At 42.2% G+C, this 16,902-nt stretch overlaps 1 protein-coding gene across 1 annotated transcript in view; it reads left to right on the top strand.

Moving 5' to 3' along the window:
• LANCL2 (LanC like 2) overlaps window positions 1-16,902 on the top strand; it is a 63,876-nt gene that overhangs the window by 33,989 nt on the left and 12,985 nt on the right. The window contains exon 6 of the mRNA XM_025378001.1: window positions 7,715-7,897. Within this exon, the coding sequence (XP_025233786.1) occupies window positions 7,715-7,897 (183 nt within the window). The remainder of the gene's footprint in view (window positions 1-7,714; window positions 7,898-16,902) is intronic.

The following is a 16,902-nucleotide window of genomic DNA, read 5'->3' as shown; positions in this document are numbered from 1 at the left end:
GGAAACTAGGAAATTCCTGTCTACACAGGATTAAAACTTTTTCTAGGTATTATTTGTCTGTCTTTATTGTTGTAGAAAGTAAAACATGCATATATGCATATAGTTCGTTTTCTGAATTTACTTTTTTTTTTTTGTTTTGAGATGGAGTGTCGCTTTGTCGCCCAGGCTGGAGTGCAGTGGCGTGATTTTGGCTCACTTCAAGCTCCGCCCCCCGGGTTCACCCCATTCTTCTGCCTCAGCCTCCCGTGGAACTGGGACTACAGGCGCCCGCCACCAAGCCTGGCTAATTTTTTTTTTTTTTTTTTGTAGTTTTAGTAGAGATGGGGTTTCACCTTGTTAGCCAGGATGGTCTCGATCTCCTGACCTTGTGATCCGCCCGTCTCGGCCTCCCAAAGTGCTAGAATTACAGGCGTGAGCCACTGCGCCTGGCCTTTTTTTCTTTTTTTTTGAGACGGAGTCTTGCTTTGTTGCCCAGGGTGGAGTGCAGTGGCGCCTTCTCAGCTCACTGCAACCTCTGCCTCCTGGGTTCAAGCCATTCTCCTGCCTTAGCCTCCTGAGTAGCTGGGATTACAGGCATGCAACACGACACCTGGCTAATTTTTGTATTTTTAGTAGAGATGGGGTTTCGGCATGTTGGCCAGGCTGGTCTTGAACTCCTGGCCTCTGGTGATCCATCCGCCTCAGCCTCCCAAAGTGCTGGGACTACAGGCATGCGAATTTTCTTCATGATGCAGGTACACGCTTTCAAAATAACCAGAATTCCATATCTCATTTAAAAATGGCACTGTTATTTTGAACAGTTAGATTTTGTATATGTGTTAGGGTTCTCCAGAGAAACAACCAATAGGAGATAAATATTATATTTGAGATGGGGTTTCTTATAGGAATTGGCTCGTGCAACTATGGAGGCCCAGAAGCCCCACGATCTGTCATCTACAGGCCTGAGACCCGGGGATGATGGGGCTGTAACTCCACTCTGAGTCAGAAGACCGAACCCCAGGGGAGCCAAATCCCAGTCCAAGGGCAGGAGGAGACTGTTGCCCTGGTTGAAGCCGGCAGGCAGGAAGGAGCAGATGTTTTCTTTCTCTGCCTTTGGTCCTGTTCAGGCCTTGGATGGACTGGATGAGGCACACCCACTTTGGGGACGGCCATCTGCCTGACTGAGTCCACCGTTCAATGCTAATCTCATCTGGAAACACCCTTGGAGACACACCCAGACGCTATGTTTAATTTGACACATAAAATTAACTATCATAGTGTATTCTGTATTTTCCCAGAAAAATGTTTTAACAGTGGTTCAGGAACTTTTTTTTTTTTTTGGTGAGACAGGGTCTCAGATTGCAGTGGCACAATCTCGGCTCACTGCAAACTGCATCTCCCAGGTTCAAGCAATTCTCCTGCCTCAGTGCCCCGAGTAACTGGGATTACAGGTGTCCGCCATCACACCCGGCGGCAACTTTTTTTTTTAATGCTAATTCCCTTAGGGGAACATAGTAATGTAAGAACCACGCCAATGTCGTTCATGTGTTTAGGCCGATTTTGCTGTATATTAGGGACTTCCTTGGGAGGAATAGAAATCATAAAATTTTCCATTGATCTGTTTTTAAAGTGAAGAACGTGGAACACTATGTAGTAAGTACTTGACTTAGAGATTGAGCCAGGTTTTCTTTCAAGATTCTTAGGCAGTGGTGTGGTGGAGCCTGCAGGGAAGCTGCCTGCATCTCTTCCCTGATGCATGGTTCGTGGCTGTTGTCAGTGCAGAATGATGGTTCAGAAATGTGGAAAGGAGGGCTTTGTTTCTCACACTGGGTTGCAGCCTGCAGGGTGGCCATTCTGATGGCTAATGGTAGCCTTGGGCTAGAAGCCAGAAACAGATATTCTGAGGGAGTGGAAAGGGAGCAGGAACGTATGCCAAGCCAGGTGGCCGAATGTATGTGTTCGGTGAGCTGCAGGAGGCGTGGAGTATTTGCTAGAGAAGTGTGTGTCTGCACAATTGGGCTTCATGCTCCTTGAGACCCATGTTCAGAAAATGGTGGCATGAGCAGGATCTGAGGGTAGTGTTTTCGGCCCTCTGAGTCAAAAGGTGAAGCAGAGGAACAAAACCCCTCCCTGTGTGTCCTCCATAGGCTGGCCAGAGCCTCCCTGGCGCCTTCTTAGGGGCAAGTGCTGGCTGCTTGGTTGTTGAAGCCGCAGAAGATGGGGGAGCAGTCAGGTGGTTGTCACTGCCAGTGCAGTCTGCTGAAAGGGCTGGTTTCCGCTTAGTCCTTAGGGCAGAAAGTCTCATGCGGTCAGCACGGGAGGGGCAGAGCAGGGTGAGCCCCACCTCTTAGCCTGTCATGACTGGTAGCTTAGTTTCAAGGTTGCCTCAGGCTTCCTCGGCCAAGAAAGGGTCTGCTGAGTGAGTTGAGGGCTTAGAATTTGGTTCTTATTTCTCATTGTCTGGTAGTTTAGTCATGTAAAAGTAGTAGTTTCAACTGGAGGGTGTCGTTGGAAGGCTATCAGAACAATATATGCAAAAACTCTTAAAATACCGCTTAAAAGGAACTCCACTTTCATGATAGAATAAAAACAGTTCTCTTGAAAATCATCTCAAAACAGCCACAAAAACAACAAAAGAGAAACCAAAGTTCTTTGATGAAGCTAGGGGACATCTGGAGCTCCAGCTGCAAACCTGTGAACTGAAGCAGATGAAGGAATGACAGCTGACCTTCTGGGATGAAAGATGGTGTCAGTGCCCGAGGGGGAGGGTGCCCACAAGAAGCAAGTCAGTTTGTTCCACAGAACCCCAGAACTCAGGAGGGGAAAGTGCCATGTCCCCAGTAGGCAGTGCCACACATGGGCTTAGGTGGCACTCTGGCACAGGAGGCTTCTTTGAGCATGTGCAGTGGTTGGACCTCTGTGAGAACCTACACCCAGCACAGGGAGGGAACTGCCTATCCTTCAACTCGTGCTGGAGACAAAAGGAGCTAGGTCTGGAAAAACGGACTAGGCTCTTTTCGATTCAGGAAAGCCAGATGTAGAAGAGAGCTGGAGTGAAGCATAGAACTAAAAATAGGGGGGAGAGAATGAGTGTCCATAGTCTAGGGTGAGACTGCCTCTCTGTCACCTCCAGCCTCAGGCACCGTCACCTCTCCTTCACCCCAAGGGGCAGCGCCACCTCCACCCCGCTTGAGACTTGAAATCACTTCTGGAGAAACAAGTAGCTCAGATAAAAGTTTCATAAGTACAGGTATTTGAAAACCCCCATTAAAACGTTAGTCTGCCATCCGTGATGTTTAATTTTATGTGTCAACTTGGCTGATCCCTGGTGCCCAGACATGTGGTCAGACATTATTCTGGATGTTTCTTTGAGGGCGTTTTTGAATGAGATTTACATTTAAGTTGGTGGACTTTGAGTGAAGCCAGCTGCCCCATAGGATGTGAGTGGGCCTTGTCCAGACAGTTGAAGGTCTGACTAGAACAAAATGCTGGACCCCCAGGCAAGAGAAGATTCTCCAGCACTCTGCTTTCAGACTCCAACTGCAGCTCCTTCCTGAGTCTCCAGCTTGCTGGCCACCCCAGGCAGTTTGTGGACTCATGAAGCCTCTGCAGCCAGTTCCTTGGAGTGAATCTCTTTCTCTACTTCTATACAACCTGTTGGTCTACTTCTTTGGAGACCCTGGCAATCCCCCATCCAGCCACTCCACAGTGATTCCCACCATTCCGCAGCCCCTCCTGTGCACTGAGGACAGCGAGGAGCTGTGCCTTATGCGTGAGCACAGACCGGTAGCCGATGAGCAGACACGGCAGAAAAGCCCCAACTTGAAAGGTGGAGACCTGAACAAGTAGAAATAAAAACAAAGAGAAAGCAGGAAGTGGAAGAAAGCTTTGAAGAAATAATAATTCATAATTAATATCCTCAGGGAAATAAGAGATGCTGTTGCATCCAAGAAACAGGAAACATTTGATGGAAAAAGAGAGCTCTTGAAAATAAAAAGTATAATGGCTGAATTTTTAATAAATTAATGAAAATGTTTGGGAATCAAAGTCATATCTTAGAAAGCGGGCAGAAATAAGACAATGGGAGAGGAAAACGTAAGAAAGCAAGAGGATTAATCCAGGAGGTTCAGCATGTGACTGGTGGGAGACCTAGTGAGGGAGAACACACAATAGGAGGGAGGAAAATAACACAAGAATATGCTCTAGAAATGAGGGACATAGGCTGGGTGCTGTGGCTCGTGCCTATAATCCCAGCACTTTGGGAGGCCAAGGTGGGCAGATCACTGAGGTCAGGAGTTTGAGACCAGCCTGGCCAACACAGTGAAACCCCATCTCTACTAAAAACATACAAAAAATTAACTGGGCATGGTAGTGGGCACCCATAATCCCAGCTACTTGGGAGGCTGAGGCAGGAGAATCGCTCGAACCCAGGAGGCAGAGGTTGCAGTGAGCCGAGATGACGCCACTGCACTCCAGCCTGGGCAACAGTGCGAGACCCCATCTCCAAAAAAAAAAAAAAGAAAGAAATGAGGGACATAGTTGCATATTGGAAAGACCTACCAGGTTCCTACACAATGAATGGAGACAGACAAATCCACATCATGCCCGTCATTGTGAAAGCTTAAGATAAAGGGATAAAGAGACAGTGCTTAAAACGTTAGATAAGAAATAGCCACGTGTAGCGGCGTGCACCTGTAGTCCCAACTACTCGGGAGGCTGAGGCAGGAGAATTGCTTGAACCTGGGAGGCAGAGGTTGCAGTGAGCCGAGATCATGCCACTGCACTCCAGCCTGGGTGACAGTGAGACTCCGTCTCAAAACAAGAAAAAAGAAAAAAAAACTTTAGAGAGAAAAAGGTTATGTACAGAGTCCAAAAATGGCATTGGACTTTGCAACAGTTTCCCTGAAGCTAAAAGATAAAGGGAAATGACTTCCAAGTTTTGAGCAAAAATGATTTCCAACATTGCATTCTGCCCAGAAAGTTACCAATTAAATGTGGAGTAGAGCAAAGACTGTTTAAAACATCCCGTTCCCCTGTACTCCATCTCAGGAAGCTACCGGGGTGTGGTGTCTACCACAACAAGGGAGTGCTCTAAGAAAGAGGATCAGATCCAGGGAAGAGGGGCTACCCAAACAAGAGAGGGAGCAGAATCCCCAGGAAGTTGACAGGTGCAAGTCCCAGGACAGCAGTGGCACGGAAGACCTGGAAAGCAGCCGATAATGGAGAGTCACCTCCAGGGAAAACAAAGTCATAGTAGATTTGACCATGTGGAAAATCTTACCGAGAGACTTTTTATGGAGCTGTTGGTGGGTATGAAAGAGCTTAGGTACTGGTTTAAAGAAAACTAAGCAAATAAAATGTTAGAAAGTTACTCCAAGAAAAACTAAAAGGTGTAAAAGAATATCTAATTCAGTATATTTACTGTTTCAGGAGCAAATAATATTTGCATAGTGTAGTCTGTAAAGAACACAGGATTATGGATGGTGAGCAGAGTGAAATTCTCCTGGGAAGATTAGAGGAAGGAAAGTGTCCCTCATCTGCCACAAGGGGAAGCCTAGAATCAGTGACTCAGGGCACAGCCGTGCATGGATTGTTTAGAAATACCGTGGTAATGTGAATAAGCAGCTAACAACCACCATAACAGAAAGGAACTCAGTTGTGTCCTAGGAAGGACATGGTCTGTTGGTCTTTGAATTAAGCTCCTCAATATTTTTTGACTTTTTAAAGTGGTTCTGTATTTATTACCTGTACGAAAGTAATTTTAAAAGTATCATGTAGCCTTTTGGAAATAAACTTCATGACCTATAGTTTTTAAAAAGCTAATACAGTTTTTAAAAAGCTAATAAGTGTGTATCAGGGAAAACACCTAAAGATTTTCTACTAAATATAGTTTTATTTCAATGAAATTTAGAAGTATTGATATTCCTTAAATTTTTTTTTTTTTTTTTTTTTTTTTTTTTGAGACGGAGTCTTGCTCTGTCGCCCGGGCTGGAGTGCAGTGGCCGAATCTCAGCTCACTGCAAGCTCCGCCTCCTGGGTTTACGCCATTCTTCTGCCTCAGCCTCCTGAGTAGCTGGGACTACAGGCGCCTGCCACCTCACCCGGCTAGTTTTTTGTATTTTTTTAGTAGAGATGGGGTTTCACCGTGTTAGCCAGGATGGTCTCGATCTCCTGACCTCGTGATCCGCCCGTCTCGGCCTCCCAAAGTGCTGGGATTACAGGCTTGAGCCACCACACCCGGCCGATATTCCTTAAATTATCTTTCCTTTATTTTTAATAAAATTAACTTTTTGTTGAAGAAATGAGGTTTTTTATTCTGTAGGAGAAGATGTCATGTTGTAAACTTTGGTGCTTATGGAATGATGAGAATTTAAAGCAATGCAATATTTTATTTCAGTTTTGAGAGTACTTTACATCACCCCTGACATTTGCCACCAAAGCCTAATGAAAAATCAGTGGCCAGAGACGGGTTCTCTATCTCAGACTTCACCAATATGCAGATTTATGTGGTGCTAACATGTCACTTTAAAGATATTGCGTGGTGTTAACATGTCACCCTAAGACGTTCTGTAGCGCTAATATGTCACCCTAAGACGTTTGTGTGGTGCTAACCCGTCACTCTAAAGATGTCATGTGTTGCTAATGTGTCACCCTAAAGAGATTGTGTGGCATTAACATGTTACTCTAAGGATGTCATGTGGTGCTAACATGTCACCCTAAAGACGTGAGGTGTTAACATGTCACCCTAAGATGTTGTGTGGCGCTGTCATTCTAAGGATGTCATGTGGTGGTGACATGTCACCCTGAGACGTTGTGTGATATTAACATGTCAGTCTGAAGGCATTGTGTGGCATTAACATGTCACCCTAAAGTCATTTTGTGGCATTAACATGTCACCCTAAAGACATTGTGTGACACTAACATGTCACCCTAAGATGCCCTGTGGGCTGGCATGCCACCCTAAGACGCTCACTTAGCTCAGCCTTGCCATCTGACTCTTCTCACCAGATTTTTTCGTGGGAATCTGTACAGTAACTTGAGACTATTTGAATGTTTTAAGTCCTTTTAAAAAAACAATGCCTCAAAATTTGCAAATATTTTCCAAATACGTTTTTAGTCTTAGTCCCTGTAGTAAAACTTAAACACAAATTCAATAATGAATTCTAGTAGGTAACATTTAATGAGTGCCTTCAGTTAGTAAAAGCCAGTATCACCACAAATTGTTGGATGAAGGAGTGAGGCATGCATTTTTTTCTCCTTTTTTCCTTACAAACGTCTTAGGAGCTGAGTACTATGATTATTCTATTTTAGAGATAAAGAGACTGAGGTTAAATAATTTGGCTGAATAACAAAGCCAGTATATAGATTTGGGAGAAAAGGGGTACCTGGCTTTCTAGAAGGTGTGAGCCCCATGGAAGGATATCAAGTATTCGTATTTTAACAAAGCAAAGCAACAAAACAAAACCTACCTACTCCTAGGTTCACTTGCCATTTAATCATTTCCTTTACTACTCATCCACCAAAGAGGAGACAAAATACATTAAAACACTGAGATTTCAAAAAGTTGAAACAAGTTCTGCCTAAGTCTTAAATAACCAGATAGTTGAATTAATTCTAATTTTATGTGCTCTTTCGTTTTCCATGTAATTGATGTTTTATTTTGTTAGCCGTGATACAATGTAAAAGAAATAACTTCAGAAAAAATAATTTGTGTTTTATTTTTGTTTGTTTAAAGCCAGCAGCAAAAGTGGACCAAGAAACTTTGACAGAAATGGTGAAACCCAGTATTGATTACGTGCGCCACAAAAAATTCCGATCTGGGAATTACCCATCATCGTTAAGCAATGAAACAGACCGGCTGGTGCACTGGTGCCACGGTGCCCCAGGGGTCATCCACATGCTTATGCAGGCGTACAAGGTCAGTGCTTCCACTGTCACGGCCATCCCCTGTGTGGGGAGCCAGGTTTCCCTGTCAGGTTTTTGGTCTTGCTTTGGTAAGGCCATTTGACTGTACACTAAAAACCTTTTAGAATGATGTTTTTACAAAATAAAGTCTTTGTATTTTACCACTCATCACCACTGCCATTAGTGCTACAAGTCTGTGTGTGTGTATGTGATTGTGTGTGTTAACAGGGTTTATATTCATGTGTAAAAGAAAACGTAGATGACAGAGCAGTGATGAGATGATTTTCGTTCTAATGAGTATGGGTATCCAGTAAAGTAGTGGATAGGATTATAACCAAAGTGCTTTTTTGTTCATTTTCACATCATTTCATTTTCTTGCTTGAATAAGCCTTTATTGCTGGATTATTAATAATAATAATGATTGTCTAAGAGCTTTTGAGTTTAAAATTATTATTCTCAAGACATAGGTGGTACTCAAATTTGTATACATCTGGGGTACTATAGGAAAATAGGCTGAACCTTCACTGATTAATTCTAGTAGGCTTTAAATATGTTTGGGCATAATATTAAGAACGCTATTGATTTCTTCCTGGACTAAGATTTATCATATAAGTTGAAAACCAGTGATGCTTCTTTTGTAATTTTATTTTTATTTAATACATCTGTATTTGTAATAATTGATGTTGGAGATTGTTGCTCATACATCAGAGTATACAACTGTAACACAATGATTGCTCTGTTCAACACAGTATTTTGGCCAGTTCTCTTTGTTTAGGATAGATAGATGGAATTAATGGAGCAGAACTCATATCTCTACCTGGAAATAAGAAGAACTGATACCTGAGTCAATTTTATTTTTTCTTTACGGCCACCATAATAAATTACTCAGAAAAATTATGGGGAATTATCTCTCATGATTTAGGCTAATTTGTCAGAAATTTTTAGTCCTCCTACAACAACACCAAAAATATTCAAATCATATATAAGATATGAGCATTCAAGAAAACAACTCAGGAAGTTATGACGTTTGGTCAGAGTGAAACACGATGAAATGTATTTTTTGAAAATAACATGTATCTTCCTAACAGTACCCTCACTTTTACATTAAAACATAATTCTCTTCAAATCACTGCCTCCCTTTTTTAGAGTTTTGGAGCAGTTATAACTTCAGTGTCATAGAGAGACATCTGTAATATGTCCAACAACAAGGTGTGAGCACAATATTGACTGTACAGACAGGGGCCCTCTGATACTTAAAACAGATGTATAACTGCTAAAACGTGGAGGCTCCTTTTTGTCAAACTCCTTTTCCCTTCACGTGAAAGAGGCTCAGCCGACACAGCTGGTTGTTCTTGGTGGCTGATCTCTGCTGCCGGCTGTACCTTTCCAGTCTATTTCAACAGAGCCCTGTGGAGAGCAAGCAGGTGCCAGGAACCAGGCTATCCTGTGGGGACCCTTCCTCCTGGGCCGTTTCATTTTCATGAGTTCTGCTGACAGTGGCCACCATCTGTTTTCACCACTGCTGGCGACTTGGGAGCAAGCCAGCACGGCTCTGCCACTGACAGGCTGCAGGTGGCTGTGGCCAGCTCCTCCTGGCAGGGCTTCTGCACAGAATACCATTCAAACACCTTGCCTTGCCCTGTTGGTTCCAAAACAAATTTCTCTCCTCCAGAAAGCATAGAGCCAAAGATTTCAAGATCCCATACTTAGTCTTTAAAATGTTAATTGTGTCCTCTACATTAAGATTCTTGAACATGAGGAACAAGGAGGAATATCAGAATCTTCTGGGGGTAGGAAGGCATCAGTGGTAATTTGAAAAAGCATATATATTTTATATTTCAAAATAGCTAGAAGAGAAGATTTGAAATGTTCCCAGCATAAATAAATGATAAATGCTCAAGCTAATGGACATCCTGAATACCCTGACTTGATCATTACACATTATGTGCATGTATATCACATGCACCCATAAATATGTACAATTATTATATATCAATGAAAAATTTAAAAAGGAAAAAGCATATGTAATATGGTCTTACAATGGGGGTAAAAATACATCCTCTTCATAGTATAAACTACAGAAAATAAGTGTAGACTGAAGGTCTCTGCCAGCGGGGAAACAGACAATGTGCTGCGGAGTCCGCACATCTGTTTGCATCCCTGAGTGGAGGGTGGGGTTTGTGTTTGACCAAGGCAGGGCGGGTGCGGTGGGGGAGGCAAAGCTAGAGAAGCACAGCTCCACACTGTTTTCTCTCAAGTTACAGTTAAATTGAGAGGGCCTCCATTTATTAAAGCTGTCTCTTAAAATTAGGTAGGAAATGTTCAAGTTTTTTGTAATAACAAGCACTAACATTTTCTTCTCCTGGCATATGAAGTCCTGAGTTGTTCAGGTGTGCTTATGAAGGTGTAAAGTGTTCAAGTACTTGAAAAAATATTAATTATCCTTTACAAAAAAAACTAAGTTCAGTCCAGACTCACAAAATTTATTTTCCCTCCCTATAGATGCTCATCATGTGTTAGTATTTAGTAGGGTATACTCTTCTGTGTAGGAACATGTATTACTTGTTAATTTAAAGTTATATGGTACTTTAGATGGCCTTAAAATGTAAAGGTTTGGCCAGGCGCCATGACTCACACCTGCCATCCCAGCACTTTGGGAGGCCAAGGCAGGAGGGTTGCTTGAGCCCAGGAGTTGGAGACCAGCCTGGGCAACATGGCGAAACCACGTCTATACTAAAAAAAAAAATACAAAACTTACCTGTGTGCGCTGGCACGTACCTGTAGTCCCACGTACCTGGGAGGCTGAGGTGGAAGGATGGTTTGAGCCTGGGAGGCGGAGGTTGCAGTGAGCTATGATCATGCCACTGCACTCCAGCCTGGGTGACACAGCAAGACCCTGCCTCAAAAAAAAAAAAAAAAAAAGAAAGAAAAGAAAAAGGGCAAGATTTTAACAATATTCTACATTGTATTAGGAATTGTATTGTGAATGATTTTCTAACAAATTACATCTGTGTACATCCAGTTACAACTGGAAGCTATTTTGATAAGTAGTTACAGCCAGCTCTTGATTATCTGACAAAAAAATCATGGGTAACGGTGGCAAATTCTTCCTTCTGTTCACGTTTTGAGCCCTAGGGCATTAGCAATTTGTGTGGGTTTAGCCGCTGTAAACAAATACATTTGTTAAATGAGATTGTATTTGGAAAGGTAAATGTGATGTCCAAAAAAAGCATGTAACACCCCCACCAGAGTGACACCAGTGCAGTCCTTAGATGCTGAACTGAATTTGGCAGCAGCCACAGCATCACTGCTTATGCCCACACGCCTGCCCTGGGAAGCCCCAGATAGAACTGCATTGAGAGTGCCCCCTGGTGACCAACTATTGTATATATGTCAGAAAATGCTTTCATACAAATTCTGTTCTTGAAGCTTGTTTGCAAGTTGGTTATTTGAAACATGGAAAGTTTTTCAACGGGTATCAGAATTACTTGAAAATATTTTTCTGAACTATACTTTTTTCCCCCTTACTCAGGATTCTGATACCTTCCTAATTTTAAGCATCACTTAAGTACATGTACCATAGTTTATCATTGTTTTTCTTTCTTTTTTTTTTTAATTTGAGACACAGTCTCACTCTTTCCCCCAGGTTGGAGTGCAGTGGAGCAATCTTGGCTCACTGCAACCTTTGCCTTCTGGGTTCAAGCAGTTTTCGTGCGTCAGCCTCCCAAGTAGCTGGGATTAGAGGTACACGTCACCATGCCCGGCTAATTTTTTGTACTTTTAGTAGAGACAGAGTTTCACCATGTTGCCCAGGCTAGTCTTGAACTCCTGACCTTAGGTGATCTGCCTGCCTTGGCCTCCCAAACTTCTGGGATTACAGGTATGAGCCACTGCGTCCAGCCAGTTTATCATTGTTTTTCATTAGTTTCCAGGTTTTGGCTGTTAGGAACAAGCTGCTATGAACATTCTTGCACAGGTCTGTCTGGAGACACATGTCTTCATTTCTTCTGGGTTAATATCTAGGAGTAGAATCACTGGATCGGAGGGTAGGTGTATGTTTAGTTTTAGAAATTGCCAGACTTTCCCCACAAGTTCTGGTTGTTCTGCATCTGCCAGCACTTGGTGTTGAAAGTCTTTTTAATGTTAATTATTTTGGTAGGTTTTCATTGTGGTTTATTTGTATCTTCCTGATTGACCAGGGTTGATTAATTTTTGCATGTGCTCATGGGTCAATTGTGTATCTTCTTTTGTTGAGTGTCTCTTCATATCTTCTTCTTATTATTATTACTATCTTTTGAGACAGGGCCTTGCACTGTCACCCAGGCTGGAGTGCAGTCGTGGATCTTGGCTCACTGCAGCCTCGACCTTTGGGGCTCAGGTGATCCTCCCACTTCAGCCTCCCAAGTAGCTGGGACTACAGGCACGTGCCACCACACCTGGCTAAATCTTTTTATTTTTTTGTAGGAGTCTTGCTTTGTTGCCCGGGCTGGTTTTGAACTCCTGGACTCAGGCAATCTTCCTGCCTTGGCCTCCCAAAGTGCTGGAATTATAGGTGTGAGCCACTGTGCCCAGCCTGTCTCTTCATGTGTTTTACCTACATTGTTTTATTTTATTTTTGTCTTTTTGCTATTTTTGTAAGAATTTTGTATATGTTCTGGTTAAAGTCCCCTCTGTCAGATATATATCTTACAAATAATTTCTCCCTGTCTGTAGTTTGCCTAATCATATTTTTATGGTATCTTTTGATTAATAGAGTTTTAAATTTTGATAAATTCTATTTTTCAGTGTTTTCTTTTATGATAATTACTTTCTGTGTTTTGTCTAAGGAACCTTACCTACCCTCAGGTTATATAGATAATACTCTCCTTTAATCTTCATTGTTTTAGATTTTACCTTTAGGCCTGTGATCTATCTCAAATTAAGTTTTGGATATTACATCAGGTAACAAACGAGGTGGTTTTTTGTTTTAATCATAGGGATATCTGATTGTTCCCATACCTTTTATGGAAAAGACATTTATTTTTCCTGTTTGATTGATTTTGGTTCCTCTGTCAAAAATCAAATGACCTAATAAGCCTGGGTCTGTTTCTGAACTGTATTCAGTTACTTTGGCCTGTTTACCTACATGATATTACCATGTTATTTTTCTTATTCTGCATTTATTGTAAGTTTTGAGATCAGGTGACTTAAGACCTCTAACTTTATTCTTTTTCAGAATCACTTTGAATATTCCAGGTCCTTTGTATTTTCATATAAGTTTTAGAGTCCATTGGTCAGCTTCTAAAAATGGAGCCTATTGGAGCTGGGACTACAGTCATGCACCACCATGCCTGGCTAATTTTTGTATTTTTTGTAGAGATGGGATTTCATCATATTGCCCAGGCTGGTCTCAAACTCCCAAGCTCAAGCAATGGATCTGCCCACCTCAGTCTCCCAAAGTGCTGGGATTATAGGCCTGAGCCACTGTAACTGGCCACAGCTGCTTTTTGTATATTGACTTTATATTCTGTGCTAAATTCATGTATCAGTTCTAGTAGCTTTTTTATAGCTTACTTGGGATTTTCTGTGTACACATATTGTATCTGTGAGTTTTCATCCTTTTCAACCTCTGTGCCTTGTATTTCCTTTACCGCTCTTATTACATTGGTTAGGATCTATAGTAGAATATTGAATATAGTAGAAATATAGTAGAAGTGGTCAGAGTGGACATCTTTGCTTTATTCACAGTCATAGAAAAAAAATTAAATATTTCCCTATCAAGTATACTTTTAACTGTTTTTCTTAGATGCCTTTTATCAGATTGAAGAAGTTTCCTTTTATTACTGGGTATCATGAAGGGGTGTTGAATTTTGTCATTTTTTTCCCTGGATTTATTCAAATGCTCCTATGGTTTTCCTCTTTTGTTTTATTAATATGGTGATTTTACATTGATTGGTTTTTAAAAGTTGAGTCGACCTTGCATTCCTAGTATAAACCTCACTTGGACATGATTTTTATCCTTTTCTTTTTATTAATATTCCTAGATTTGATTTGCTAATATTTAAAGATTTTTATGTCTCTATTAGTGCATATTTTCTTTTTCTATAAAATCTTTGTTTTTATTAGGAATAGGGTATCAGGATTATGCTGGTCACATACATGAGCTAGAAAGTGTTTTCTCTTATTTTCAGAAAGATTTTGTGTACAATTGGTGTTATTACTTGCTTAAATGTGTGTGGGAAAATTTTTTATTATGAATTCAATTTCATTAATAGAATCATTTTGCATCAACTTTGTAAACTGTGGTTTTCAATATGTTTTCTCATTTTGTCTAAGTTGTCAAATGTATTGGCATGTTATTCATATCTCATTTTTTTAATGTTTAATACGGTCCGAAGTCTTTTATTCTTTTTTCTTTTCCTTTTTTTTTTTTTTTTGGAGATAGAATCTTGCCGTTCCTGCCAGGCTGGAGTGCAGTGGCATGATCTTGGCTCACTGAAACCTCCGCCTCCTGGGTTCAAGCAATTCTCCTGCTGCAGCCTTCCATGTAGTTGTGATTCTAGACACGAGCTACCACGCCTGACTAATTTTTGTGTTTTTAGTAGAGACAGGGTTTCACCATGTAGGCCAGGCTGGTCTGCAACTCCTGCCCTGAGGTGATCCACCTGCTTCGGCCTCCCACAGTGTTGGGATTACAGGCGTGAGCCACCACGCTGGCCTCCCTTTTATTCTTGATATTAGTAATTTATGTTTTCTCTCTCTTTCCTCAGTCTAGATAGCAGCTTTCTCAAAGTTTTATTGATCTTTTAAAGAAATAAACTTATACATTTTAGCTTTATTTCCTATTTCATTGATTTTTCTTCTTTTCTTTTTAAAACTTCCTTCTATGGGTCTGGGCCCAGTGGCTCACTCCTATAATTCCAGCAATTTTGGCCTTCTCTGCATTAATTATTCTAGTTATCAATTCTTCCACTTTTTTTTCAAAATTTTTAGTTTCTTTGCGCTGGGTACGTAATTCCTCCTTTAGCTGAGAAGTTTGATGGACTGGAGCCGCCTTCTCTCATCTCATCAAAGTCATTCTCCGTCCAGCTTTGATCCGTTGCTGGCGATGAGCTGCGTTCCTTTGCAGGGGGCGATGCGCTCTTATTTTTTGAATTTCCAGCTTTTCTGCCCTGCTTTTTCCCCATCTTTGTGGTTTTATCTGCCTCTGGTCTTTGATGATGGTAACATACGTGGGGTTTTGGTGTGGGTGTCCTTCCTGTTTGTTAGTTTTCCTTCTAACAGTCAGGACCCTCAGCTGTAGGTCTGTTGGAGATTGCTTGAGGTCCACTCCAGACCCTGTTTGCCTGGGTGACAGCAGCAGAGGCTGCAGAAGATACAATATTGCTGAACAGCGAGTGTACCTGTCTGATTCTTGCTATGGAGGCTTCCTCTCAGGGGTGTACTCCACCGTGTGAGGTGTGGGGTGTCGGTCTGCCCCTAGTGGGGGATGTCTCCCAGTTAGGCTTCTCAGGGGTCAGGGACCCACTTGAGCAGGTAGTCTGTCCGTTCTCAGATCTCAACCTCCATGATGGGAGATCCACTGCTCACTTCAAAGCTGTCAGACAGAGTCATTTGCGTCTGCAGAGGTTTCAGCTGCTTTTTGCTGTTGTTGTTGTTGTTGTTGTTGTTTAGCTGTGCCCTGTCCCCAGAGGTGGACTCTACAGAGACAGGCAGGACTCCTTGAGCTGCTGTGAGCTCCACCCAGTTCGAGCTTCCCAGCTGCTTTGTTTATCTACTTAAGCCTCAGCAATGGCGGGCGCCCCTCCCCCAGCCTCGCTGCTGCCTTGCCGCCAGATGGCAGACTGCTGTGCTAGCAATGAGGGAGGCTCCGTGGGCGTGGGACCCTTCTGGCCAGGTGTGGGATATAGTCTCCTGGTGTGCCCGTTTGCTAAGATCCTTGGTAGAGCGCAGTATTGGGGTGGGAGTTACTCGATTTTCCAGGTGTTGTGTGTCTCAGTTCCCCTGGCTAGGAAAAGGAATTCCCTTCCCCCTGGCTTCCCAGGTGAGGCGATGGCTCCCCCTGCTTCAGCTTTCGCTGGTCGGGCTGCAGCAGCTGACCAGCACTGATTGTCAGGCACTCCCTAGTGAGATAAACCCAGTACCTCAGTTGAAAATGCAGAAATGACCTGTCTTCTGTGTCGCTCACGCTGGGAGTTGGAGACTGGAGCTGTTCCTATTCGGCCATCTTGCTCCGCCCCTCAATTCCAGCAATTTTGGAGGCCAAGGTGGAGGATAGCTTGAGGCCACAAGTTCAAGACCAACCTGGGCAACATAGACCTCATCTCTACAAAAAATCCAAAATTATCTGGCCATGGTGGTGCCACTGCACTCTAGCCTAGGCGACAGAGTAAGACCCTGTCTTAAAAAACATAAAAAGTAAAAATAAATAATATTTATTTCTATGGACTTTAGATTTACTTTGCCGTTTTCTAACTTTTTAAAGTGGAATCCTAGGTCTTGTACCTTTCTTTTTTTCTAATACAAGCATTTAAAGCTTTACATTTTCCTCTAAGCACTATTTTAGCTCCATTCCCAAATATTTTATGTCTTGTTTTCATTTTCATTTAGTTTTAGATAGTCCCTAATTACCCTTATGATTTCTCTCTTGATTCATGGGTTATTTAGGAGTGGGTTGTGTATTTTTCAGATATTTGAGAATTGTATAGATATTTTCATTGATTTCTGATTTAATTCCATTGTGACAAAACATATTATGTACGATTTAACGTTTTAAAATTTACTTAGATGTATTTTATGGCTCAGTATTTAGTCTGTCTTGATGAATGTCCCACGTGCATTTGCATGGAATGTGTATTCTCTAGTTGTCAGGCATAGCGTGCTAGAAATGTCAGTTAGGCCAATGATTGGATGTATCGTTCAGATCTTCAATTACAGAGGTCAGCGAACTTCCTGTAATAACCGGACAGTAAATATTTTAGGCTTGCGGTCCATGCAATCTCTGCAACCACTCAGTTCTATCATTGTAACACAAAAGCA

Source organism: Theropithecus gelada, chromosome 3 (assembly GCF_003255815.1).
Source record: "Theropithecus gelada isolate Dixy chromosome 3, Tgel_1.0, whole genome shotgun sequence".
In the NCBI taxonomy this organism is placed as follows: domain Eukaryota; kingdom Metazoa; phylum Chordata; class Mammalia; order Primates; family Cercopithecidae; genus Theropithecus; species Theropithecus gelada.
Note: the sequence above shows the minus strand (reverse complement) of the source record. Positions and strands in the feature narration are given on the sequence as shown.